This window comes from Corvus moneduloides, chromosome 2 (assembly GCF_009650955.1).
Source record: "Corvus moneduloides isolate bCorMon1 chromosome 2, bCorMon1.pri, whole genome shotgun sequence".
In the NCBI taxonomy this organism is placed as follows: Eukaryota; Metazoa; Chordata; class Aves; order Passeriformes; family Corvidae; genus Corvus; species Corvus moneduloides.
The window spans coordinates 44,269,319-44,294,886 of NC_045477.1; the positions used below are offsets into that span (position 1 = coordinate 44,269,319).

At 40.0% G+C, this 25,568-nt stretch overlaps 1 protein-coding gene across 1 annotated transcript in view; it reads left to right on the forward strand.

Moving 5' to 3' along the window:
• The first annotated feature begins 194 nt into the window (after positions 1 to 194).
• Positions 195 to 25,568, forward strand: part of DDX10 (DEAD-box helicase 10) — a 178,229-nt gene continuing 152,855 nt past the window's right edge. Inside the window, exons 1-9 of the mRNA XM_032099331.1 lie at positions 195 to 409; positions 4,809 to 4,869; positions 5,110 to 5,240; positions 6,930 to 7,088; positions 7,539 to 7,659; positions 8,794 to 8,983; positions 11,057 to 11,183; positions 12,432 to 12,594; positions 13,865 to 13,949. Coding sequence (XP_031955222.1) covers positions 227 to 409; positions 4,809 to 4,869; positions 5,110 to 5,240; positions 6,930 to 7,088; positions 7,539 to 7,659; positions 8,794 to 8,983; positions 11,057 to 11,183; positions 12,432 to 12,594; positions 13,865 to 13,949 — 1,220 coding nt within the window. The 5' untranslated portion in view covers positions 195 to 226. The remainder of the gene's footprint in view (positions 410 to 4,808; positions 4,870 to 5,109; positions 5,241 to 6,929; positions 7,089 to 7,538; positions 7,660 to 8,793; positions 8,984 to 11,056; positions 11,184 to 12,431; positions 12,595 to 13,864; positions 13,950 to 25,568) is intronic.

Genomic DNA, 25,568 nt, shown 5'->3' on the forward strand with positions numbered 1-25,568 from the left:
GCGCGCCGGCGAGGGCCGGGGGCCGGGCCGGTGCCTCCCCGCGGCGCGCCCCGAGTGACGCGGCCCGAGTGACGCGGCCCGAGTGACGCGCCCCGAGTGACGCGCCCCGAGTGACGCGCCCCGAGTGACGCGCCCCGAGTGACGCGCTCCGAGTGACGCGCTCCGGCTGCGCCCGGCCCCGCCCCGCCCGGCCGTGCGCGACCCACGCGGGCGGCGGGGCAGCGGCATGGGCCGGCCCGGCGGCGGCGGGGCCACGGCGGCCATGGACCCCGTGCGCAGCTTCGAGCGGTGGAAGAAGAAATACACTCGGCGGACGAAGAGGCTGCGGCTGCAGCGCAAGGAGAGGAAGCGGCCCGAGTGGCAGGTGGAGCGGGAGAACATCGCTCGCCTGGTGCAGCGCTACCCCGAGGTACGGGCGGGCTGTGTGGGGCGGGCGGGCACAGCCGTCTGCGAAAAAGCGGCTCCTCTCCTCGGGTGGATAGAAGTGGGAGGAGGAGAGATGGCATCTGTGGGTCCTGGGCAGGCGTGGGGAGCCCCCCGGTTGGCTGGGCTGTTGGTGGTGCCTGTAGGTAAGAGGTGTGTTGGGTGACACTGCTCTGTAGCAGGTAGAGAGCTTTTACCGTCACGGGGTAGGGATGATGCTCTGTTCTTTTTCCCCAGGCAGAGGAGGAGGGGCCAGTAGCCGCAGTTCCAGTGGTTTTGGTGGAGGTGACTGGACAGGCTGTGGAGCCGGGGGTAGTGGGACCTTCAGACGGGGGAGCTTGTGGTTAGGAGGGCAGCGAGGAGGAGGAGGCTGAAGCAGATGGTGGGAACGGTAGTGACCAGTGGCACTTGGCCCTTCTCCACCAGTGTGGATGTCTTCATGTTGGGGATGGAACACGTTTGTCTCCATAAAAGATGCAGGACGGGCAAACATCATACTATGAGAGTGTGTTGTTTAAGCTGAAGTCGAAGTAGGTATTTGAATACCAGAACTGAAGTCAGTGGTGTTGGTGTTGTTACCCAGATTCCCTTGAATTCTTGTGGGAGATAGTCGGCTTTGGAATCGCGCTGATCAGTGGAAAGCACCGTAATTGTGAATAACGGGTCAGATGTGCTCTATCTGTGGTGCTGCTCTGCCTTCTGCCAACTTTTGCTGAGTTTGCAGGGCAGTTGTACTTGGTTATGCAGCGCTTGGCGCGGCTGGTAGCAATGACATTTTGGTGGTTGTAATTTGATTGAGCAGAAAGTAATGACAAGAGGTATAGAACACATCTGTTACCTTGAAGAAATCATGTTAGCTCCATTAGTTAAGATTCAGCAAGTTGGTATTCTTGAGCTTCATTGGATCATTTGCTTGACTGTTTGAAAGCAAATGACATGTTCCTCTACTCCTAGCCTTGGCTATGTGAATGTCTATGGATGTTTCTGTGTCACTGATGTGACCGCACATGCATCTCTTTCTGGGCATGGGTGATAATGTCACTGTGGAGCTTAGGGCAGCATAGGTAGGGATGGCATAGTGGAAGGTTGTGTGTATTTTTAGAGGTTGGAGAAAAGAGGCTAGTAGCATTCAGATATGTCCATCAGAATTAAGACAGGGTAAACATATGCTTGTGTTAGGATAGTTCTGGGGACTCTTGGTCTCAGCTCTGTTGGAGTTTTGCTGTCCTTTTGCTCTGCTATTCTCCTGCCTGTGAGCATACGATTGAATGCCCATCTAACTTTCTATCTTCAGTACTTCAGATATTCTTTTTTGGTTCCTGACAAGGTTTTCCACTTGGTCTCCAGTGTTTCTTCCATATTACCCTAGATCTGTGGGAGTGGGAATCGTGAAGAAGTGCCATGTGCTTGGATCTTCAGGGGTCTCCAGTGAGTTCTGCATCATGCAGATTCCTTAAGGACAAGGGAAGTAGAAAGCTCTTGGGTAAGCTCTTCTCTGTGAAGAGCGGTGACTGGGGTCTCTGGCACACAGGCTGTGTGTGGGTTAGATTTACATGTGCATGGAATAGTGGTAGAACGGCTGATTGATGCAGGATGATCCAGCTTGGCCTCCTGTCCATCATTTCGTGTGTGAGAATGACTGCAGTGGATAAACAAGATGAAATGAATAGTAAAGAGACAACCAATATACTTCTTCACTGAATTTTTTTTTCCATTTGTTGACAGATGGCAAGTGTGTGGCAGCACAGATGGAAGATGTGAAATTTAGTTCCAATGTGTCCAAATCATGGGACCATTTTCTGTGTTATACGTTCATAGATGAGCTGTTTTCTGTTGATTCAGTGACTTTGTTGTCTGTCAGGCCATTGATGGACATGGTCTTTTCCATCTAGTTGTGCTCATGAAAAGCATTAACAGCCTAACTGATGTGCTGGGGAGCTGTTTGTGAAAAATCCTTTCTAGTCTGCTCTGTGTCAAATTAGTTGAGTTAGATCAGAATAGCACTTGAGGTATTTGAAATGAGCTGGCTGCTCTCATATGGAGTTGATTAGAGAGAGCTCACAGTTACAGGTTCCCAGCAGATGAGCAGAGGTAGTAACTTTGGACAGGGAAACAAACTAGGTGGAAGTTGGAGGTGTTTTCCACTGGTGCATGTAGATGTGGAATAGGTCTATCAGAAGACCTACCTCAGACATCAGTCCTTCTTATGCCTGCTGTTTGGACATGACTTAAAAATGTATCAGTACCTTCGGAGTTTAAGGGTACTACAACATAACATTCCTCTGCTCCTGGAAGAGGATCCTTTGTAGGGCAGAGAAATAATATAGGAAGCTTTGTGACATGGCCCTTCCTAACATTCCTTGCTCTTTTAATACTGTTCTCACTTTTTTTTTCTTGGACATCTTTAAAAGAGCTAGGCTTATTCATGTAATGATTTTTAAATTGATTTAGAGAAGTTAATTGTGGAAGAGCAGAACAATATTTGTCTTCTTTTTTGCTTAATACATCTGTTCTTACTGGGTCATCTAGAGTTAAAAAAGAAGTTGACTACTGAAATACTTTCATCATTAGAACAATTTCAGATTGCTGCAATAGCCCATTTGATGTATCACAAACCTGTAAAAATCTATCCCTTAAGTTGCATATAATCAATTGCATGAATTCTTTTTTGATGTTAGTGAAGCACTTTTCCCTCCTGTAGGCTTACTGTTTTCCTATGCAGACAGTCTCTTGGCTGAAATTAAACAGCAACTGTATACATCATTGAGTTGTAAATATTTAGCATGCAAAATAATAAAGAGTGGGAATTGGCCCAATATTTCATGTGATACATAGTATCTTCAAAATTAGCAACTGAATTTGGAAATAGTTGTCAAAAATTCCAATATGTGAAAGTCAACAAAAGACCTTTTTTTTAATGGTGATTCTAGTAGGATTTTTTCCCTCCTCCAAAATAATGTTTGACAAAAGTTTATTTGCTCTGTTAGGACACAGTGAAAGCTTGAAATCTACCTTACAAGAGCTTTGCCTTGAAATGTGTCAAAACCAGGTTTTAATAAGGGTGTTACTACCTTTTACCTGCTTTAACCTTTTATTTATAGAGATTAAATTCATGTATTAAGTTACTTGTCTTGATTTTACTGGAGAGAACTAGGCTGAAAAGAGTAGTGTTGTGATTTAGATTCTTTAAACAGCTATGACCCCTCAGTTTTCTGTAATAGGCAGAGGCTGTAAAAAGTTTGGTACTTCAAGTAGACACAAGGCTGATCTGACAGCTCAGTAGCTCTTCATCTGAGGCCTTCTCTGGAATTGTTAACTCAAGATGTCAGGAGGGTCTGAGGACTGTTTTGCTTGGTCCCTGATTTGGGAGATTTCTGTTCAGCAGTTTGTTAGAGATAAACACTACCTATTAGAAATGCATGAGTTGTGAGTTCCAAGTTTGACATTTAGAAATCTCAGTTTATGCATCTTAGTCAGCATGGATTCAAAGCTGTATAGTCTACCGTCTTTTTCAGCTCAGGCTTTATAAATACAGTAGTCTCTATTCTTTTTTCCTGAGTTTTGTGGGGTTTTTTTGTCCTGCTAGTATTAGTTATGAACTTTGCCAGTGAAAGCTGCTCACATCTGTTAGAACAGCCTTGAAAATACTACATTTTTTCCAAGAGCTCTACTTGACACCTCATCTTTGTAAATAATTGAACAAGCTCATGGACTCAAGCACATGCTATTGGGGACTCTGTGTGTGTGTGTGTAATTAACAGCCCTCAAATATGGGTGCATGCAGAGAACTAAATTAGTAGGTGTCAGGACAAAGAACTATTTTTTTAGGTTTTGGTTTTTTGTTTTTTTTTACTGTGTAGGACAGCTCTAAAAAATTAAATACGCTGAGTGCTAGAGGTTGGTGAATCTGGTGAGTTTCAGGACATAGGGGAGCTCTTCTTTTCCCAGTCAGGTGGATGTAATATTTCTGCAGCTCTGGGTGCCCAAATACACTCTGCAGCAAGGATGGGCATATATTCCCAGTAGATCCCTGCTTGGGGTCTGAAAACACAGATCTGAAAAGGACATTTGGGCTCTAGTAAGGTGGAGACCAGGGGCCTTCTGAGGTCCTCTTCAGTCTAAATTGTTCTATGATTTCATGATGGTCTGAGCTTTAAATTGTGCTATTAGCCTGCATTATTCAAGTATGTCATTACTTACTGAGTAGTTTATGGTAGATCAGTAGTTTAGCTTAGGTCAAACTGGTATAGGTTGCCTGACTAGCTAACTTGAATCAGGTCATACTGAACTACTACATATTTATGTTAACACCAACTTGTAGAATGCTGTTCAATTCCTCTCTTATGGTTAGATTGTAAGCATTGATTAAAATTATTTTGTTTCAGATAAATGCAAGTGAAATCCAAAGATTTTCAGATTTTCCGTTGTCAAAGAAAACCCTTAAAGGTAAGTATGGAAGTTTTCTTTGGGAAATAATATAAGTAAAAGGGAATGCATTGCTTATCTGCATCTGAACATTTTTCTTTAAACCAAGTTTTAGGTAAGTATTGCCATGTACAGCATTTTCTAAACAGAGCAATGCAGTCCTGCAGGCCAGACAAAATGAAATAAAGTTTTTTTCTTTCTTTTTTTTGTTCTTTTTGCCCTCCCACACCCTCTCTTCTCTTCCCACCCTGCAAATACTAGGATTGCAAGAAGCTCAGTATCGTGTGGTAACAGAGATACAGAGGCAAACCATAGGTTTGGCTTTACAAGGTAAAGATGTGCTTGGAGCTGCAAAGACTGGATCAGGCAAAACCTTGGCCTTTATTGTTCCAGTAAGTAATTTACATCCTTCTATTTGTACTCAAACCGAGTTATCTGTGAAGTATTGATGTCAGCTTAGGTTAGTAGATCCTGAGAAAAAAGTTACAATTCAGCTGTTCTGAGTGTTTCAGGAAAGCCAAGATACTTAGGAATTGAATAAAGCTGCTTGAGCTTCTGAAAGAAGTGTATTTTTTGTGCTAGGAATATTCCAAGACTTAAAAGTTTCGTTTTGATCCTTACATTAGTAGACCTTGTGTGATTTAGGAAGTGCTTTGTTTTTCTCTCAAGAGTGTTTTCCTGGTGCAACTCTAGTTGTCCAATTTTTTTGGCATTTGAAAACTAGGTGTAAGAAACAGATTGGTGGATTTTCTTCAGTTCCTTACATTTTCTTAGATGAGTGGCTTTCACTCCCTTAAAATGTTACAGTTTGGACCTTATATAGCAAAGTTAACCTTAGTGATTGTGGACTTCCATTTCCTTGTCTTTTGTGAACTCCTTAGAAATCACTTGTAGGTGCAAGCAGAAAAGTGGGATGAAAAGCCCTGTCATGGATGTACATGTCTGACAGTTTTACTCAAAGCATCATGATCTGCATTTCATTTCTTCAGTTTAAAAGTATGATTGAGATGTGCTTAAAGTGTGCATAAAAGTGGATGCAAACCCCATCATGTTGTGATTAGATGAAGGGGAATTTTTTTTAGTGGAGTTACTCTGTTTTAAACATTACTTGCATTTTTGTAAGCATAAAATTCTTTGGAGCCTATTTTGTCAGTAACTACTGTCAGGGAACAGTAGTAGGTGCTTTGAATACCCTCTCTAGTAAAGAAGATTTATGCTTTATGCTGCTTTTTTAAAAAAAAAAATCTTATTAGTAGAGAATAAAAAAATGTAGGTGGCTTCAGAAGTCTTGTGAATTTGGGAAACAAGTGAGATTACTCCATTAGTTAATCTAAGAGTAGAAGTACTTTGTTATACAAACCTTATTTTAAAGCAGTTTAGAGAAGAGGGCTGAGAGAGGAGCTGAAGAAATGAAGAGTGGAAAAAAATTAATTGTGTAAGTATGCTTACCAGCTCTCAGTATTTCAGAAGGCTTCAGATATTCATACCTGTAAAGTCCTTGTGTTAGGATTAGCTGACTAATACGGTGTTTCTGCAGTATGAATTCATAAAAGGACGAATAATCCTGGTGTGAGCTGTATGGCAATTTTAGTTGGAATGCTCTGTATGTGATATGTGGATAGTACCACTTCAAGTCTATAAGCTAGAATTAAAACTTCAATAATTAATGTTCTTCCAGGTGCTTGTTCTGTTCCTGGTTCCCACAAAACCTAAGGAGCAGAGAAATTTCTCATATTTTTCAACACTGATTTCTATTGTCATATAAATGGCCTAATTTCCAGAATTTAACAGGATAGGATTAATTGTGCAGTAAAGTGTTTATGAGTTTCCACCCATTACTTTCTGTCATAGGTTGGTACTGGAGAATTTTGCTACAGCAAGTATCATTACCATTAGTTAGAATTTATAAGTCATCAAACTATGTAGAGTGTGTACTGATATTTCTTCACATCATTCTTTTAATTAATGTGGCTTTGTCTTGTTTTTTTTTTTTTTTAATGACACTTTTTGTTGACCAATTTGTTGTTGCACGTTTTTCTTCTGAGATTTTTGTGATGATAACACATTGTAATTGCTTTCAGGCTTTGGAACTCCTCTATCGCCAGCAGTGGACTTCAGCTGATGGCCTGGGGGTTTTGATAATATCGCCTACGCGGGAGCTGGCGTATCAAACCTTCAAGGTTCTGCGGAAAGTGGGGAAGAACCATGAGTTCTCAGCTGGCCTTATCATTGGAGGAAAGGTGTGTGTCCTCTCTTGGAGTTTGCTGTATGGAGGCATAGTTGAGTGCTGTATTAAGTGCTAGTTTAGGAAGGAAACCCTGGGCTCAAAAAGTCAAGGAGGAGAGTCTTGATTGGAAACCTATCAGTGACCCACTCGCTTTCTTCTGTGTATTCTGTGTCCTTTAAAGCTTTTGCATATTTAAAATCTTCTCAGTGTCCATGACTGGATGGACCTTCCTGCTATGTCTCCCAGGACTATCCTGTCAATTTAGATTATTCTGAAATACTTTTTCCTCAAGCCACAGGTGTGAGCATGCTGAAGAAATGGTGCCATATCTGGGGGAAGAGGAAAGGCTGCTCCTTGACTATTCTTTCTAAAAGCTATTAATAGGTTAAACTGACCTGACCGTCTCTGGTACTGGACTTCTGGTCTGAACAGCTAGAGCCATGCTGGTTTAACTCCTTTTCAGGATCTGAAAGAAGAGTCTGAAAGAATCCACCACATAAATATGCTAATTTGCACTCCAGGACGGCTTTTACAACACATGGATGAAACTTCATATTTCTATGCATCTGATCTGCAAATGTTGAGTAAGTTCTTTAAGTACTTGAAAGTAGTCAGGAATATATTGTAGCAGCTCATAATTGTGTGCAGCACTTCCTTGCATAAAAAGTTTATTCTTGTCATGGTATGTAGATGAAATGGGATTTGAGCTCATACATATTCAAATTAAATTAGAGAACAGCAAAACCTCTTTCTTGTGTGTACTTTTCTCTGAAGCAGTTGCTGAGCATGCCTTCCTTAAGACGATAAGAACAAGCAGGGGCTTTAGTAAGGAACCCAAACCCCAATGTAGTGTCCCGCATAATCCTTTATATTTGTCTTTACTAATGCTAAACTTCCCTTTCTGGTTATGGCTCTTGTGTCTTTCCTGACATGATAATTAACTAGCTATATAGAATATCCACTGCAGCATGTGTATTTTGGACCAGTTCTAGAAAACATTTTTATTCGTGTTTTAAGATAGATTTCTGCTCCTTTTATTCTTTTGTTTGCATTGTTAACATTGTTTGTTTTCATCCTTCCAACCTGAACAAAAATTTTCAGTGTAATGAAAAGGTTTGCCTTCTACTGAGAACTGCATAATCTTTAGCATAGCTTGAGGAACTTAGAAGCAATTAAGAAGCTAATGAAGCTGATAAAATGTGAAATCATGCTTGCTACACTTAGTACAATTCATGGCAGTTAGACAAGATTTGCATTAAATGTAGGCTCTTTTAAAGCTTTGTCTCTGTGCTACTTGGTTTATACCCTGTATTTCATTGGTAAATTCAGCTTAGGTACAGGAGAGTGTTTTGCTCTGTCACCAGTACAACAACACTGTTTTACATTCTGTGCTTTTATTTCAGTAATAGGACAGGGAGTCTGTTTGCAAATTGCCAAACTGTTTACTTGAGATGCTGATCTTTTTGCTTCAGCATGTGAAATTGACGGCTGTAGTGCATAGATTATGGGAAATGCTATGATTTCTGTTGCAGGTTTTTTTTAAAAACATGTTTTATGAAGTACAGGAATATCTAAAGAGAATTCTGTCATGTACAGTAATTAATTTACTCTCTGCACTTTTAGTACGGATGGAGTTTTGTGCTATGTGGATTTAATGTAGGTTTTTTTTAATAACTAAATCTAAAACCATATTTTCTCAAATTTATCCTTCAATCCAGTTCTTGATGAAGCTGACAGAATTCTAGACATGGGGTTTGCTGATACAATGAATGCAATCATAGAAAACTTGCCTAAGAAACGCCAGACTCTGCTTTTTTCTGCAACACAAACAAAATCCGTGAAGGATCTTGCACGGCTGAGTCTGAAAGATCCTGAATATGTTTGGGTTCATGAGAAAGCCAAATTCAGGTATGTTGGGATTTTTTTTTTCTGGGGAGGGTTAGATAGTGATCCTATCTAACTGCTGCCTGGCAATTCCCTGAATCAGAGGTTGTGTTGTGCATCCATCACTGGATCAGTGTCTGATCCTGCTTGTGTGCCTTCCTGAAAGCACAGAATTTCCAAATAAGAGGGGACTAGTTCTGACTGAGTTACAGGGAGATTACAGGGATGCTGAACCTGTGCTTGTCTTGTCTCCTCAGGCAGATTCTCAGACTGAATTTTTTTTTCCTCAGGAGGAAGCGGCAGAGTGGATTATAGCCAGAGTCCTGGGTCTAGGAGCACTCAGTTCTGAATTACTCCTTTTTTTGTTGTTTGGCTTCCTTGCCTCCTGCATGTGTGTACTTACTGTGTGAAACCACCACATGTGTGTGCAAGTACAGTCTGTCTGTGTGCCATTTATAAATCTGGCTTTCCAAGGACATGCTTTCCTATTGGGAAAGTGCAGAATGATAGTCTTGTTTGTGTGTTCTGTATTAGGAGCCCGAAGAAAAGCATGTGGTGTTAGTCCATGTGCAGTAACTCCTGTGGCTTCCTGATGTGCTGCATTTTCTGTGCATGTTTAGGGCTCTGGCTCTGTGTACACAAAATAAATTTGGCCTGCCCTACAGTTTGGAGCAGGATGGGGGGCCCTTGCTTGAAGGGAAGTATGTGGTGTGCCATGCTCAAAAAATTTAATATATCACTAAATGACTGTTCCTTTTTGGCACATTATTTTCTTTTGAAATCCAAATGAAGAATGTTAATTTTGCATTTCTGTGGGCTCAATCATCTGAGTGTCAAATTACTGACGAACATGGATGATTCTTTTTCTGCTCTTCTATGAAACATGCATATATTTCCATATGTAAGATGCAGGAGAAAGGTGAAGCACGGAGATGAAAATGGCTTTCCCGGGAGCAAACAAGAAATCATCAGGCAAATGCATGGCAGAACCACATTGAATCTTGGGGAAGTTTTTGCTGTTTGATTTGATTATCTCTGTATTGTACTGCAAACACCTTTTTTTAATCAGCAGTACTATCAAAGGCATCTTAAATAAACATGATTGCCAGAAAAAAATGTGTGGTTAATATCCTCATAGCAGGAGAGAATGTACAAGCCTTGTACACAGTCTTAATTTTGGGGACTATCTATTTCACTGATCTCCTATGTTCAGTGAAGTCTATTTTAAAGTACATCTAATTTTTTTAAATATTTGGGAGAGTGCAATTAGATAACAAAACAATAAAGAAAAGGAAAGTATTAATTTGTTTCAGAGTTTACTGCCTTAGGTTATTGCCTTATAAAAGCAATTTCCTCTGAAAGATTTAGAAAGCAAAAAGTACTGTGGCGTAATTCAAATTAAATAACAGAATGAAAACTGGAAAAGTCTCTTGTAGTTTCATCCTCCCAAGTGGCCACCTTTAGAAAGGTAATTTTGAATACCTATGTTCTGTTCAGGGTGAAGCAGAGGGACTGTAAGAGATGAGCATTTAGACGTGTTTCAAGGGCAGATATCCCAAAGAAGTTTTTTGTTGTTTTATTTCTGTTTTTAAGAACAGAAATGTGAGTTCAGACGACAATTCAGAGCTTTAGACAGTTACTTTGCGTGTCAGTATAATCAGTAGAAGTACATCAATGTTCTTTTTTTGTACGTGATTAGACTCTGCTTTGACATTGCCTTAAGCACAAATGATGCTTTAATGGGACTAATAGACAAAGTTGCATTTTAAGTCAAGGCAGTTTGAATGTCGCTGCTTAGACGTGGAAGGAGTTTGCCTTGCTGGTAGTAAATGAATTTAGAAGTAATGTCAAAAGACATCTGTCCCTCCCCACTGGCTTTTAGTAAGGGAATTGATGTAGTTTTCAAGTGAAGCTGCTAAGACTTGTTCCTCAAGTGGGGGAGCTTTCCAGCCTGACTCCTTTTCTTTTCTCCTTTTACTGAATATGTATAAGATGCTCTTGGCTTAAAAGAAAGGTGAGACATTTCTGTGATTTATCTAAATGTACTTCTTTTGTGTGATTTTGGTTTGTTTTTTTTTTTTTTCTTTTCTTCTTTAGTACCCCAGCAACTTTGGATCAGAACTATGTTGTCTGTGAGCTCCAGCAAAAAGTAAACATGTTATACTCTTTCCTGAAAACTCATTTGAAAAAGAAGAGCATTGTGTTTTTTGCAAGCTGTAAAGAGGTATGGTTTTTTTCTCCCTCCTTCTCCCCACCATTTTAAAACTAATAAAATGGAGATGTTAATGTAGATGTCAATGCACCAGAGAGGTGAGATTATGGACTTAATTTGGAAGAGGAAGTTGGAGGGACAAAACATCACCTACTGCTGCATGTCATGCAAGGCCTGGCTTCTGGGCAGTTTAGTGACCCAGGCTCAATGCAGGAGACCTGAGTATTCTCAGCCATTTTTGTGGTCTGTTGTTAAAAATGAATGCTAAAAGTTAATGTCCGTAAGGCCCCGCTGTTTCAGTTCTGTCTTGTGACATGTTTCATAGTTAGCTTACAAAGTATTTCAGTAGTTGTTCTTGCTTTCCTTACAAGCTTTTAAATCTGCTTGTTTGAGAAAGTGTGATTGTGAAATAGTACATGCAAAGGTTTTTCTTGCATAGCAAGTAATCCTTCAAATACCTACTTGTGTAAGTGTCCTGGGACTATTCTGTTGAAGTTATTTGCACGTGTTTGTTTGGCACAGGTATTTGTACCTATAACTACTCATGTATCAACTATTTTACAATGCAGGTATTGGCTGCTAGTATAATACAATGCTAGTATTTTACAATAATAGACCATTTTATGATGGTCCAGTAAGTATTCCTTGCAATTCTTTCACCTGTGCAAGAGGTTGCAGTATTTTTGTTGTTCTGCATTTGACTGGTGAGTACACTGAAGTGGTTGGCTTAGTTGTACAGAAATTCTCCGGGCTGCAGCTGTTCTTGCAGTATACACAGTTTATGTGACTCCTTTCTTAAAAAGATACTAGGTAGCTGCCTGCTACAAAATAATGCTGCATCATGGGTACTGTAGGTAAGAGTAAACAGGCTGATTTTATAGGAGAAACTGTTGAAACTTGAAATAGTAAAGAGACTGTAGGCTGATTTGAGTTGCAAGTATAAAACACAACACCCTTCCAGTAGTGTCTAAAAGCAGTGCTTCTGATGGACTTTGATACTTTGGTCCCTTGCATACAGCCTAACTACTCATGTCCCAAGTGGTTCTTGCTGTTACCTACTCTGGTTTCCTTTAGGAAATGCCATCAAAAGGCATGCCAATCTTTTGCCACAGTTGGTCTCAAAATAACATCTTTTTTCTCTGATGTGAAGAAAAATTTATTTAATTTGATGTATTATGTCAGTTGTTATATACACTGTATATGATCTTAACGACTTTAACACTGCATGGTAATTCTTTTCCCCCCGGGTTTGTTGGGTAGGTCCAATATCTATTCAGAGTGTTCTGTAAGCTTCAGCCTGGTCTTCCTGTCCTGGCACTCCATGGCAAGCAGCAGCAGATGAAGAGAATGGAAGTCTACACTTGTTTTGTTCGGAAAAAGGCAGCAGTGCTTTTCGCTACAGATATTGCAGCTCGTGGCCTGGGTAGGTACCCACAGAAGCAGCAGCTAAACCTGTTGAGGCTTTGTCAGACTTTATACTCTGTAGACCAACCCAGTTTGTGAAAAATGAAGCTGTAGTTTGCTTAGGAGCTCATTAGGGTATCACAAAAGAGATGCTTCTTAGAGTTCTGCTGTTTCTTTACTGAAGAGGCCCACTTCATCTGAGCTTTTCTTCTTACCCCAGAAAAACACAGGTGGTATGGAAATAGTGATGCACTTGTTTACTGCGTGCTGTAAGGCAAGATTCCAGCAGTTTTAAATATTTATGCTGTGCCTGTATCCTGTGGGTTATTCCAAAGGATATGAAAATTATTAACCTACTGGTATGTGGAAATGGAAACCTGAAATTGTAATGTCTGATGTTTGAGTGGCATTGTAGGACTCTGTTGATAAGGAGACAGAAAAATAAATGAGGGTAAAAAGACTTTTTTTTCTTTTAGTTCTTGGAGGCATTTAAGTACAACACAAGACTTTGCAAGAGTCCAGTCATTCTTTGAGATAGCAAACTCCATTGTCCAAAATGTGAGGTTTTGTCACTATGTTAGGAAAAGAAAGAAGGTGCTCTAAAAACTGAAGTCAGGAATGAAAACTTTCTCATACCTTCCATACTGCTGTAATCTCACCAGTGACTATCTAATTTGTGTTGGTTTGGTTTAGAGTGTCAGTGTACTTGTGGAATACAGTATAGCTGCAGACTTGGTTAGGAAGTAACACTTCAGCGCGAAGCCTGCCGCTGCTGCGCGAAGCACAGCACTTCAGAAATGCTTGTTACTAAAACCATTCACAGTCAAGGTTGACTTTTGTCAGGCTTGGTTACCCCCTCCCATCTTTGGGAGGGACTATGATATTTCTGTATGTGACAGCTGAGGTAGTACAGTCTCACCACAGCTAACTTCAGACCCCAGTGGTGTAGGATGTTAACAGTGTAGGTGAAAAGTGGGTCAGATACTGTTACATAATTGTTAACCAAAGTGGTGTTTTGTCATCTGTGTGACACAAAGCATGTCTGTTCTTGTCAAGTGTGAAATTATGTTCCATTCATTGCACTGTCACAATTTAGGAAATAACACACAATTAATTTAACTTTCTTTGATGAAGAGAATGATTGTTTATGTATGCGAATACATTATTTCAGAGCTTGCACCTGATGTCTGTAAATGGGTCCAAGTGATGGTTCTTGCAGGAATTTATGCTCTTGAATAGGATGATTTTGAGTCCAGTGAACTTACTTGATATGTTTTTTCTTTACACAGATTTTCCAGCAGTGAATTGGGTCATTCAGTTTGATTGTCCAGAAGATGCAAACACGTACATCCACAGAGTGGGAAGAACAGCCAGGTTTGTTTTCACTCTTCCTTAGTATTTTAATGGTTAAAACTAGATGACTGTAGGGACAGATCATTGGTTAAAGACTCACTTGAAAAAAATTAAGATATAAATTAGAAAGAAAAAGGCTGTTATCACTAAAAGACCCTTTTGATTAATTAAGAGTAATGATTTAACTTAATAATTTCTTAGTGAGCTTCAGAGACTTGTTACAGCAGACAAGAACATCCCTGATTGTTCCATCTGATCAGGGAAGATTAATAGTGAGGAAATAGAAAATCCTTTTAACTTGGCAGGATTACCTCAAAGGCTGAATTGAGCATGTTTGTGGGTGGAAAAGCTTGTTTTTCCACTGACATATATAGATAAATAAGGTTTTAGACTGTGGATCCAATTCTTTGTGTCATTGAAGACTCTTCAAAAGAATGGAAATATTTCTTCCTTATTTTCATTTGGGAGGAAGGAATCAAATGTTAATTACAGGTTAAATTTTTAATTTTCTAAGTCTTCTGTGGAATTACATTCTTAAGCTTTGCTTTAGTTAAAAAATATTTGTGGCTAAGCCTCTGTGATGGAAGGGTGTTACCCAGATAGACTGTTGAAAACCAGGTCCTTCATCTCTGAAGTAGATTTTTAAGTGGAACAGAAGCTGTTACTGCATGTAATTCAGTAGATCAAAAACCTCGTGCAGTTATCTGAAGGATGAAATGCAAGACCTGACATTGTATCTTGTCTCTAATTTAACTTGTTTGTAGTAGAGCTTGCAATATAGTCAGTTATCGAACCTAATGACCGAGCAGTTGCTTAGAACAGGATTTCAACACCATAGAAATTTGAGATCTGTGTTTCTGGATCAGAAGGCTGTAAATTTTGGTGACTGTACAACGAGAGTGCACTTCCAGCACTCTTTTCAAAATGTAGAAGTTTTAGCCATGTTTTCATTGTAGTTGGTAACATTTCTGCCCCGTTCTGTCTATGTGCTCTCCGTTTTCTGATCTTCTGCAGTAGAGGAATGATAAATTTTTAAATGACTTTGAAAAAGACCTGTCAATGAACAAAGTCAGTGAATGTTATATATAATTAGATAAAACACATAGCTATTTTGCTAATTTAAAATTTAGATGTAATCTTATGCATACCAATTGAGAGAAAAGTATACGGACTTGGTTAGAATTCTGTAATATTTTCTTTTTTCGTCTGTCTTTTTTTTTTAGTCCTGTGTGGCTTCCACAGAAGGCTTGTAATTTTGTCTTTATGGCATATTGTCATCATGGAAGGAAAACAATGTATTTGGCATTGTTTAATTGGCAATGTTTAGGATACTGGTTGAGCTCTTTCTGAACTGTGTCACTGAGTTAAAGCACCTCCCTGGAGTTGTAATCCTCAGGCCTTTCCCCAATTCTCATTAGGAGCTGAGAAGAGCAATTGTAAGTAGGTTTTGCATGGGGAAACAGCCCTAGAGAGCTACAAAGACAACCAACTCCCCTTTGTCATAATGCTTTTATTCAAATATGACTCTGAGAGGACTTTAGCCTGACAACCTTAAGGGTCTGTCTTCAGTGGCCTCTTAAATACAGCCTTCTGTGATTGCTCAAGGGACAGATTTGGACAGAAAGTTGGAGCAGAGTGTCTGTCTCAGGGGCTGTGGGCTATGCTGGATGCCTTACTGGGATGTAGTTTACATTTCCTTCTGTGTGAATTTTTCAGTAGGGAGGCCTTATGGAAATTAGGAGTACATCTGAGCAAGTTGTGTGAGCTGGAGGGTGTTGACTGACAATGAAAGCAAATTCCTTCTGTAGGAAAAGCTTCATGGGTATTTTCTGTTTCCTAATCTGATGCAAAGATCAGCAGGTTCTGCCTATACTGGGCATTAATTTTGAAGAAACATACAGGCTCTCTCCATCCTTAAGGTAAAGCAGTCCTGGAAGGAAATTTTTTAGGAAACTTAATAGCATGAAATAAATCTTTGAAAATAAAACAAGGGAGATGTCTAATAATTTAAAGTAAATATTGTGCAATAAGTAAATATACTAATGCAGTTTTTCATGTGGGTAATTGAGAATGTACTTCTCATTGAAATCTGAGTGTTGAATAGGAAGCTTCACTTGTTTTCAATAGCTACAGTTTGTATGAGAAGCTTGTGTTTCTTCTGGAAACTTGATAAAAATGAACTGAACTGCAATTTAGTAGTCCTCATTAATGAGGTTAAGAGATAATTACAAATTTTCATGGGTTTTGAGAATATAATTGCATAGAATGAAAGCTAAATTACATATCTCAGCTAATTAAGAGGCTGTGTTAAACTGTAATTAAAACTGGGATGCCAAGTACTGTTTACTTTTGAAGTCAAATTATTTTGTGATACAAAAGTAAATATGAAAGGAGAGAAATTATGTTGGGGATGGGGCTGGAAAACCTTTGACAGTCATGGATGTGTTCCCGCATCTGTCTTACAATTTTGTGAAGCTTGATCTAGGGTGAGCGGTAACAGTTTATTTTTAAGTGGGTAAGGCCACTGTGTTCCCTAAGAAACATTTCCCTAGCATTTTACCCTGCTGAAGAACATAAATTGCAGCTCTTTAATTTTTGATTTATGGTAAAGTAAGATCAAGAAAATCTGGGTGTTGTCCAGTAATGCTTTTACTTCATAGTAGAATTGACATGTATTGAGTGGGGTTTTTTTTTAATAAACTTGAAAGGTATGCTACAACTGGAGTGATTGGTAGCTGTTTCCAGTTGCATTCAAAGTCTTAACTAGTTCAGTGTTTTTTCTAAACACTTTTTTCTAAACACTGTCAGTATTTGTCTAAATAGTATTTCTAAAATACTGACAAATGCCATGGGCAGTCTAGTAAATACTTTCGGTGTTATTTTTTCCACACAATTTCTTAGAGAAGTTAGTGGTTTAAAACACTAGATTACAGTGTTTTCTGTGGGCTTTAGTTTCTAAAACCTAAATAAAAACTACTTGTAGCAATTGCCTGCAAAAATAATTTCTTCCAGCTTTTAATTTCTATTTATGCCTTCTGTTCTGTAACCTATGAAGCCTACAGTTGAAAGTATTCTTTGATGAATTTTGTGAAACAAGTTACGGTGCCACTAGGGGACAGCAGAAGATAATAATAATTTTTGAAGCCCCTTGATGCTCACTTTTTTCCCCAACTGTTTTTCCAAACATAATGTCTAAGTTATATGGCATGAAAAAAGCGTATAGGCATGTTTTTCATGCAGTCATGATTGCGTTGGTGAGACAAGACACCAGAAAGTCTATTTTATCTTTTTATTAATTCGTAAATACCTTCAGTTTTGGATGTACCTATATCCTTGCAAGTCTCAGTAATGAATTTCTTTCTTTCCTGGCATTACATTCATCCCTCCACTTAATGTTTTAATTTTTTTTTGCTTCAGAAGAGACTATTAAAAGCTGCTGCTTGAGTTTAGTGATCGTTCTGTCATGAGTCTTTTTTTAAAGACACCAACACTGGAATGTTAAACAGAATAAATGTTTTTGCTCTGCAGTTTTTATCTGTGGTATGTCCAGAGCTATATATAAGATTTAGATCTGACTGGCTCAGACTTCTGATGGCATTTAATCCAGCCTAGCTGGTTAGATTTCTTAGGTGCTTACACTGACTTAGGAAAGTAATTGTGGTTTTATTGTTGTCATTAAACATAGTGTGCACACAGGCATGCGAGTTCTGTCTAGCTCTGTGTATGCTTTTCTTTCTTTCAGTAAATTATATTTCTGAAAACAAATGGAAAAATCCATCTTCCCAAAGTGGAATACTCTGTTACCTGCTATCTTTGTAGTGGCTGGTATGATTAGACCCAAAGAGGTATGACTAAAGACTTTTAAGAAGAATGTGTTTTTTGATGCTTTGTGAATGTTGGAGAACACACACGCCTGTCAAATTATAGACAGGTGAAAGGGGCAGGTCATAGAATGATCTTATTCTGTCTGTAATACTCTGTAGTATAAGCTCTGAATCTCATTAATGCTCATTGGGTCTCTCCTTAAATAATTGCACATTATATGTGTGAAAGTGAGACTAATAAGCCTTAAGAGTAATGTGGCAATAAAGCATTTAAAAATGTGAGTTAACAGTACCTTTTTCAATGGTGGAAACTTGATTTTTATTCTTTTTTTAATGGGAAAAATATTTCAGGGATATATGTCTTGGGTCCTGAGTAATCAGGACAGCCAAGATGACAACTCCTTGTTTGGATTATTTTTCTATTTTTATTTTAAGACCCACTGTAGCACTGTTGTTTAAAAATAAATGCCATATTAAGACTGTCTCATATTATATTGCAGACAAGTCATCATCCTAACCCAAGTTAAGTAAAAATAGCTGCCAGTGGAGGTCACAAGACATTGTTGACACCACATTTAACTTGGAATTCATATTATTAAATTTTCTAAAATTGAAACTGTATTGTAGCTACACTCTTGACAGTGGCCCCTGATGCTGCAGTTGTACTGACTGGCACTGTGTTACCTGCTAGAATTCTTTTCCTAATGGAATGGTAGGAATGTTCCTGTACACTGAACGATGAAGTGGCCAAGGTTATTGCCTGCTGACGCGAAGCTATGCCATAAGCTGGAATAACAAAATAAGTAAGCACACGTATTTTAACTCAGCAGAGTAGACACAGCTGCTGTGGGAAATGAATTGCTTCCAGTGTAGGCTGGAGGAGCCAACAACCTCCCAAGGCCTTTTGAAATCAATTTATTGTAAGACTAACTTGATAAGGTTGGTGAGCCTGTTCTTGTCCATTATTTCTTGTGACCAAGACTGGCAAACAGGGACACTGACCCAGTATGACTGAAGGAAGGAGAATGTGGTTCTGCGGCAAGAGTAAAACCCAGTTGTTTCTCTGAACTTGCCAATAGGTATAAAAGGGCTTCTTTCCAGACAGAAAAAGGAAAAAGATATTAATGGTCACTGGAAAAGAAAAAATAAACAGAATCAATGTCTGACTTCATAGAAAAATTTACTGATAATTTTTGGGGGATACTGAATTACAATCTGTGCAATGGAGTAATAGAAAAGAACAAAGCATTAGAAGTGGCCTAAAGCAACACCAACAGATGAAGCCAGTTCACGTTTTGTTGTTTAAATGCTCACTGGGATGTCAGACTGTTCACAATCCATGGGAAGAAGCTCTTCTTCCTGAATCGAGGACTCAGCAGTGAACACTGACTGTCTGCTGCATTTGGTCAGCTGTGAATAGTCAAGACACTTTCTGGTCTCTTGTAATTTTTGTTGGGCTGCTTTGGTAAGACTTGCTGTAAATGGTACAGCACAGTTTCAGATTGCAGTGCACCCAGATCTCTTGTTAAAGATTTGTTGTTTTAAACAGAAATACGTATTGCAAAAAAGAGGCCATTGATCATGTAGACGGGATAGAAATTTCAATATGCATTTATTTTCTATGCTCATTTGTCATTTAAAGAACCAGAATAACAAATCACCATATTATGAAAGAAACCCGGCAGTGTAGAAGTTATGATAAATGGTAGATAAAACTCTTCTTGTTACTGGGCCTGGAAAAATAATGTTTTCTCGGTTTGAAGCTTAGATTTCACCAGTCCTCATTATTTCAGAAGGCCCAGAAGGTAGTATGATTGGAAATAAAGTTTTGCCTGAATTGAGCCTGATATTGGAGACCTAAAAAAACTGTTACTTTGCTTAAGAAACATGTTTAGAAATAGTGGCTTATGTAGTCACATTTAATGGTTGAGTTTTAAAATTAAACATGAATTACTGTATTTCTGTAGAACCCCTTAGGGGTAGATATGGATGTTAGTTTCTCTTTGTTAAAGGGTATTGTGTGGGTGAACAGATTTATTTGTTACGTGTATCAGGTTGAAACTGATCTGCTCAGAATAAAACTATCCATTCTGATATGTTTTGGATATATTTTTATAGATATCTTACATTGTTCCATTACACAAAAATGTGCAACATGACAAATGCCTGCATCAATTAAATGTCTTTTCCTTCTCTACTCTAGTTGTTAATAAAAAAATTGAAAACAGTTAAATAATTAAATATAAATTACATGCTAGAAATAGTAGAACTTGACTCACTCTAACATTTTTCCTAATGCATCTTATGTTATGCATGATCGTTAGGTTATTTGCTAATAATTCACTGCTGTTTCTTGCAGTCTTTGCAGGGGCAAATCTTTGCTCTAGAAAGAGGAGTCTGTGCTGCTTTTTGTATTTTTGCTCATCAGTTTTTCCACATGATGAAATCATCTTGTTCTTGATTCTTTATGGAAACTAAAATTATGTGCAAAGATTTAAAGAACATTATTTTTGTGAAATCAAGTGGTCCAGATTATTTCTGTTCTGAGAAGGGTGTGAATGGTGTGTAAATGATTGCCTTACATGGTGAATAACTTAGCTTCACAGTGGAAGTAACTATTCAGTAGTTTCATATTTATAGTTTTGCAACTGTGTATGCTAAACAAAGGGTCTGTTAGAAGAAGAGTGAAAATACATAATTAGGGTGTATCATCATGCATGTGCAAAATCAGGCATGTTTATTGGGATTGGTTTTGATGCTATTCCAAATGCTTAACTCATTGCCCTTAATGTTTTGAGGAGAGCAGTCTCTTGCTTGCTTCTGGTAAATCTCTAGCAGATTTGGTGTGAGTGAGAAAGAGACAGTTGAGCAGTTGATCTGGCTTCCTTGGTGCCCAATTTCCTTTCTCTGAAACGATTTACTGTGGAGAGTTTCTGGAACACTAAAGTATCTGAAGGTGGCTTGTTGGCTTGGAATGCAATACTTCTGGGAATGGGCTTTGATTTAAGCTCACCAGTTTTGCAGATGAGATGACAGCATATGTTGGTGCTATCCGTGCTGGCCCAGTTAGGCTAAAATTAGATCTTTAATCAAGTCAACCTGGTAAAGTCCCATTCAAGTTACAAATTAAAAAAATCCACAAAATACTTTTCTTTTGAGTATGGTGGTAAATGTGTGACGTCCAGAGTATAAAAAAAAATTATACTTAGGGTTTGTGCATGTTCATGTGTGGTAAATATCTTCAAAAACATTATCACCTCCTGTATATTGCATTTTCTGTAAAGGGAAATATTCCAGTTCAGAAACTGTTATGCAAGTATCTTTATACCCACAACCCTCCTCCCTCAAATTTTATGATTATCTCATCATCTCAGTTTTCTCCTTTACCAGCTTTTAAAATAGATTATTTTTTATTGCCAAACAAAGTGGAAATACTGCCTTTAACTCTGGAAATTTGGCATCAACTTATGTCTTCTGAAATACAAATGTTAGGGAAACATGTTGTAATACATCTGTTTGAGACAACTTGTGTAACATTTCCTGTAAAGTCTGCATATCCATTCACCTTATCCTTACAGTTCCCTTTCCATAACTTTTTTCCTACTGGATATTTGCTTTTGCAGCAGAACACTGGTGCCTGATGACCATTGTGAGATGGTTCCCATTCCTATTTTATTCTGTTATGACCAACAACTGACAATAAAGTGTGGTGCATTTGACTGAACTGTATGTTACAATGGTCATGGCGAGGATGTAGAAGAACTCTGAATGTAGTTAGAACAAGCTCAACTCTAGCTGCATGGCCAGGTGGAATTCATTAACAACCACAGTATGCTTTCATTTACTGCCTTTGTAATAATGGTAATGTTGTTTGCTTTAATAGTATTGCCTAGTATATGCAGCTGTTAACTGGATCTGATCATGGATGGGTTAAGATAGGTTAAGATTAGACAACAACTGAGTTTCTGTTTGGCCTGCATGAAAACCACTTTTTTCTCATCCTGTCTTCACTGGACTGTTGCCGTTCTATTTCTTCATACTTGATACCAGCTGTTGGCTCAGGATGATTTTTAGCAGAAGTTTAAGATAGATTCTGTCATGGTGCGTAAACTATCCTCTTAATTTTAGCGTGGTTTTTATTTTTTTAATCAAGTGACACTATTTGGCAACACTTTGTGTTTCTTTGCTAAGGAAATGGGGTTCTTAACATTTTTAAACCATTTTTCTCTACTTGTAATTAGCCAGTACCACATTGTCCTAGGTAATTTATCTCACTTCCTCTTTGTCTGCCTTTGGCACTTGCCCTCGATTGTAGACATCTTTCTTTTTCTCGTCTGCAGTCACTGTAAATATAACCCTCTGCTTTATAGCTCTAATGATGATTTTCACAGCTTCCTGCTTGTAAGTCATGATTGAGTTGCAGAGAAGTTGCTTGCCTTTTTCAAAAGTATTAAAGTCAGTAGACACTAGAAAATAAGGCAGATATGAACTAGAAGTGATTTTTTTTCTCCCAAAGACTTTCTGCAAGTAAGATGCAATTTTCCGTGGACGTGGAATAAATTGTATCTTGTACCCTTAGAGACTGTTAAAATCACAGTGCAAAGATGAGTCCCTTTGCTGGTTTCTTGATCACCTTGAGGGGATGACAAGAGATCATCAATTACTACACAGTCCAAGAAAGTTTGATTACTTTGAGGTTTTTAATTTGCTTTTCTTCAGCAGAATCAAAGTGCATACTTAGTGAATAATAAATCATCAGAGTGAATTAGCATTTTGGGACAGATGACAGGTTTTGGTGATGATGGACAAGTTGAAGGCTGCAGCCAGCAAGAATGGGGAGAACTTTTCCTAATACGGTCTCATCTGCAGAAGTAGTCCTCCTGCTGAAGAATTACAGTAACCAAGGTTGTTTCTTCACTGCTTTATCATCTCTAAAGGTTTAAAGGTTTTATCTGTGTGCTGAAAAGAATTACAGAGATGTTCCTTTGTTTGCTTTAGTGGAGAATTTTATTCCTATAGGATACTAAGAGATGTTCTTTTCTCCTATGTTTTAGGCATTGTAATGGAAACAACTTTTGATCAGATGTAACTGTTCTTGTTACTGTTTATGTCAGTTTTTAGTAGCTAGTGCTTTCCTAAGTTGGCCGGGATGGAAGCTTTTAGTATGAAATATGCAGAAGGAACATCTTGGAAAACTGCAATTTTCCACTGAAGCCTCTCTTCTTGAGATTATCTTTAACACTATATTTTTCTGATTAACACATTGTCTCGGTTTTGAAAGACAGGTGTCTGCTAAGGAAGGCAGAGGCCCCCCCTTGAAGTGGCAGATATAACCCCTTTTCCCTCCAAGTTATTATATTTTGAAATCAAGAGCCTTTAGGCGAAGATGTGGGAAATAGGAATAACAGTTCTTTACTATATATATATATATATATGTATATAACCAGTCAAACAAAACAACAACAACTATGGCAGTAACAGCAATCACAAACCCAGTGCCAGCCTTCTCGGCTGTCAGGCTATTTCCCCTCGGGTGCAGTTCCGCTCGCAGCCGGCAGGGGCGCTGGCGGCTCCCGGTGAGCAGGGCAGGTGCGATGGTTCCCCCGCGGCTGCAGGGGGCGCTCCGGAGCGAGCTCGGGACACATGCGGCGCCGGTGCTCCGGGGATCCCGGGAAGGGATGGGACAAAGGCTTCACAAACCGCTGGGCAGCCGATCCCGGACTCTCAGGAACAGCAGGCTGGAACGGCAGGGACGAACGCAAATCCCGGGTGGCAGACGAGATGTATCCAGATGGGAAAAAAACCCACGGAGGCCCAGGCAGGCAGGGCGAGCAGGGCTACAGCGTAGCGAAAGCTCGAAGCAGCAGCGGAGCAGGGCAGCCACAGCTCGGCCTCCAGCAGGGCAGGGAAAGCGGCTTTTGGGGGTCCCGGCGTTGTTTCCAGCAGGAAGAAAGAACGGCCAAAAAGAAAGAAGCAGCAGCTCCTTTCTCTGCAGCTTCTCTCCCCGGACGCTCAGAGCGAACTGACTCCACACCCAGGTGTAGACAAAGGAGTAGCCAGGTCCGCCCCACTCCCCTTTTGTCTTTCTTAAGTACAGCTATTTGTCCCCTAGCAACATGCATATGGGAGAAAATTCCTTTAACAGAGAAAAAACAGACTAAACTAAAACCCCAACATTATCCACCCCGAATTTTTTCCCATACTAACATGTTACATGAAACTTAACTTTTTTAACCATATAAATCTATGCATTACCCAAATTATATACAAATATACATGCTGATACTGATACAAGTACAGAGCCATGGGTAGTTCACCCTAAAACAAGGTCCCCTTGAGGTAAGCATCGGGTCTCTCCATCCTTTTGCATCACCCACCAGGTGCAACCTGGTCCCTGAGCAAAAACAACCCCACGGATGGGTTTGTCTTTGCTCAAGGCAGACTTTACCCAAACAGTTTTTCCAAGCATACCTCTCATGTGCACCACTGGAACCTTATCCCCGTCTGTTGTTTGTAGGGGTTCAGATTGGGCAGGGCCTGCTCGGCTGGTGGAACCTCGAGTGTTAACTAACCAGGTGGCTCTTGCTAAATGCATCTCCCAGTTTTTGAAAGTCCCCCCACCCAGTGCCTTCAAGGTGGTTTTAAGCAGTCCATTACACCGCTCAACCTTCCCAGCTGCTGGTGCATGGTAAGGGATGTGGTACACCCACTCTATGCCATGTTCTCTAGCCCAGGTGTTTATAAGGCTGTTCTTGAAATGAGTCCCATTGTCAGACTCGATTCTCTCAGGGGTGCCATGCCTCCAAAGGACTTGCTTTTCCAGGCCCAGGATGGTGTTCCGGGCAGTAGCGTGAGGCACAGGGTAGGTCTCCAGCCACCCAGTGGTGGCTTCTACCATTGTGAGCACATAGCGCTTGCCTTGGCGGGTTTGAGGCAGTGTGATGTAATCAATCTGCCAGGCCTCCCCATACTTGTATTTGGACCATCGCCCGCCATACCACAGAGGCTTCACCCGCTTGGCCTGCTTGATCGCAGCGCATGTCTCACAATCATGGATAACCTGGGAGATACTGTCCATGGTTAGATCCACCCCTCGGTCTCGTGCCCACTTATAGGTGGCATCTCTGCCCTGATGACCTGAGGCATCATGGGCCCATCGAGCTAGGAACAGTTCTCCTTTATGTTGCCAATCCAAGTCTATCTGGGACACCTCTATTTTCGCAGCCTGATCTACCTGTTTGTTGTTACGATGTTCTTCATTAGCCCGGCTCTTGGGGATGTGAGCATCTACATGACGGACCTTCACGGATAGCTTCTCTACCCGAGTGGCAATGTCTTTCCACTCTTCAGCAGCCCAGATTGGTTTTCCTCTGCGCTGCCAGTTTGCCTTATTCCACCTTTCCAGCCAACCCCACAGAGCATTGGCTACCATCCATGAATCAGTGTAGAGGTAGAGCTTTGGCCACTTCTCTCTTTCAGCTATGTCCAGAGCTAATTGGACAGCTTTGAGCTCAGCAAATTGGCTCGATCCACCTTCTCCTTCAGTAGCCTGTGCAACTTGTCGTGTGGGGCTCCATACAGTGGCTTTCCATTTCCGGCTAGCGCCTACAATTCGGCAGGAACCATCAGTGAAGAGGGCGTATTGTCTTTCACTCTCTGGTAGCTCGTTATATGGTGGGGCTTCTTCGGCACGTGTCACCTGCTCCTCTTCTTCTTCAGAAGATAACCCAAAAGTCTCACCTTCCGGCCAGTTCGTAATTATTTCCAAGATCCCAGGGCGACTTGGGTTTCCAATTCGGGCGCGCTGCGTGATGAG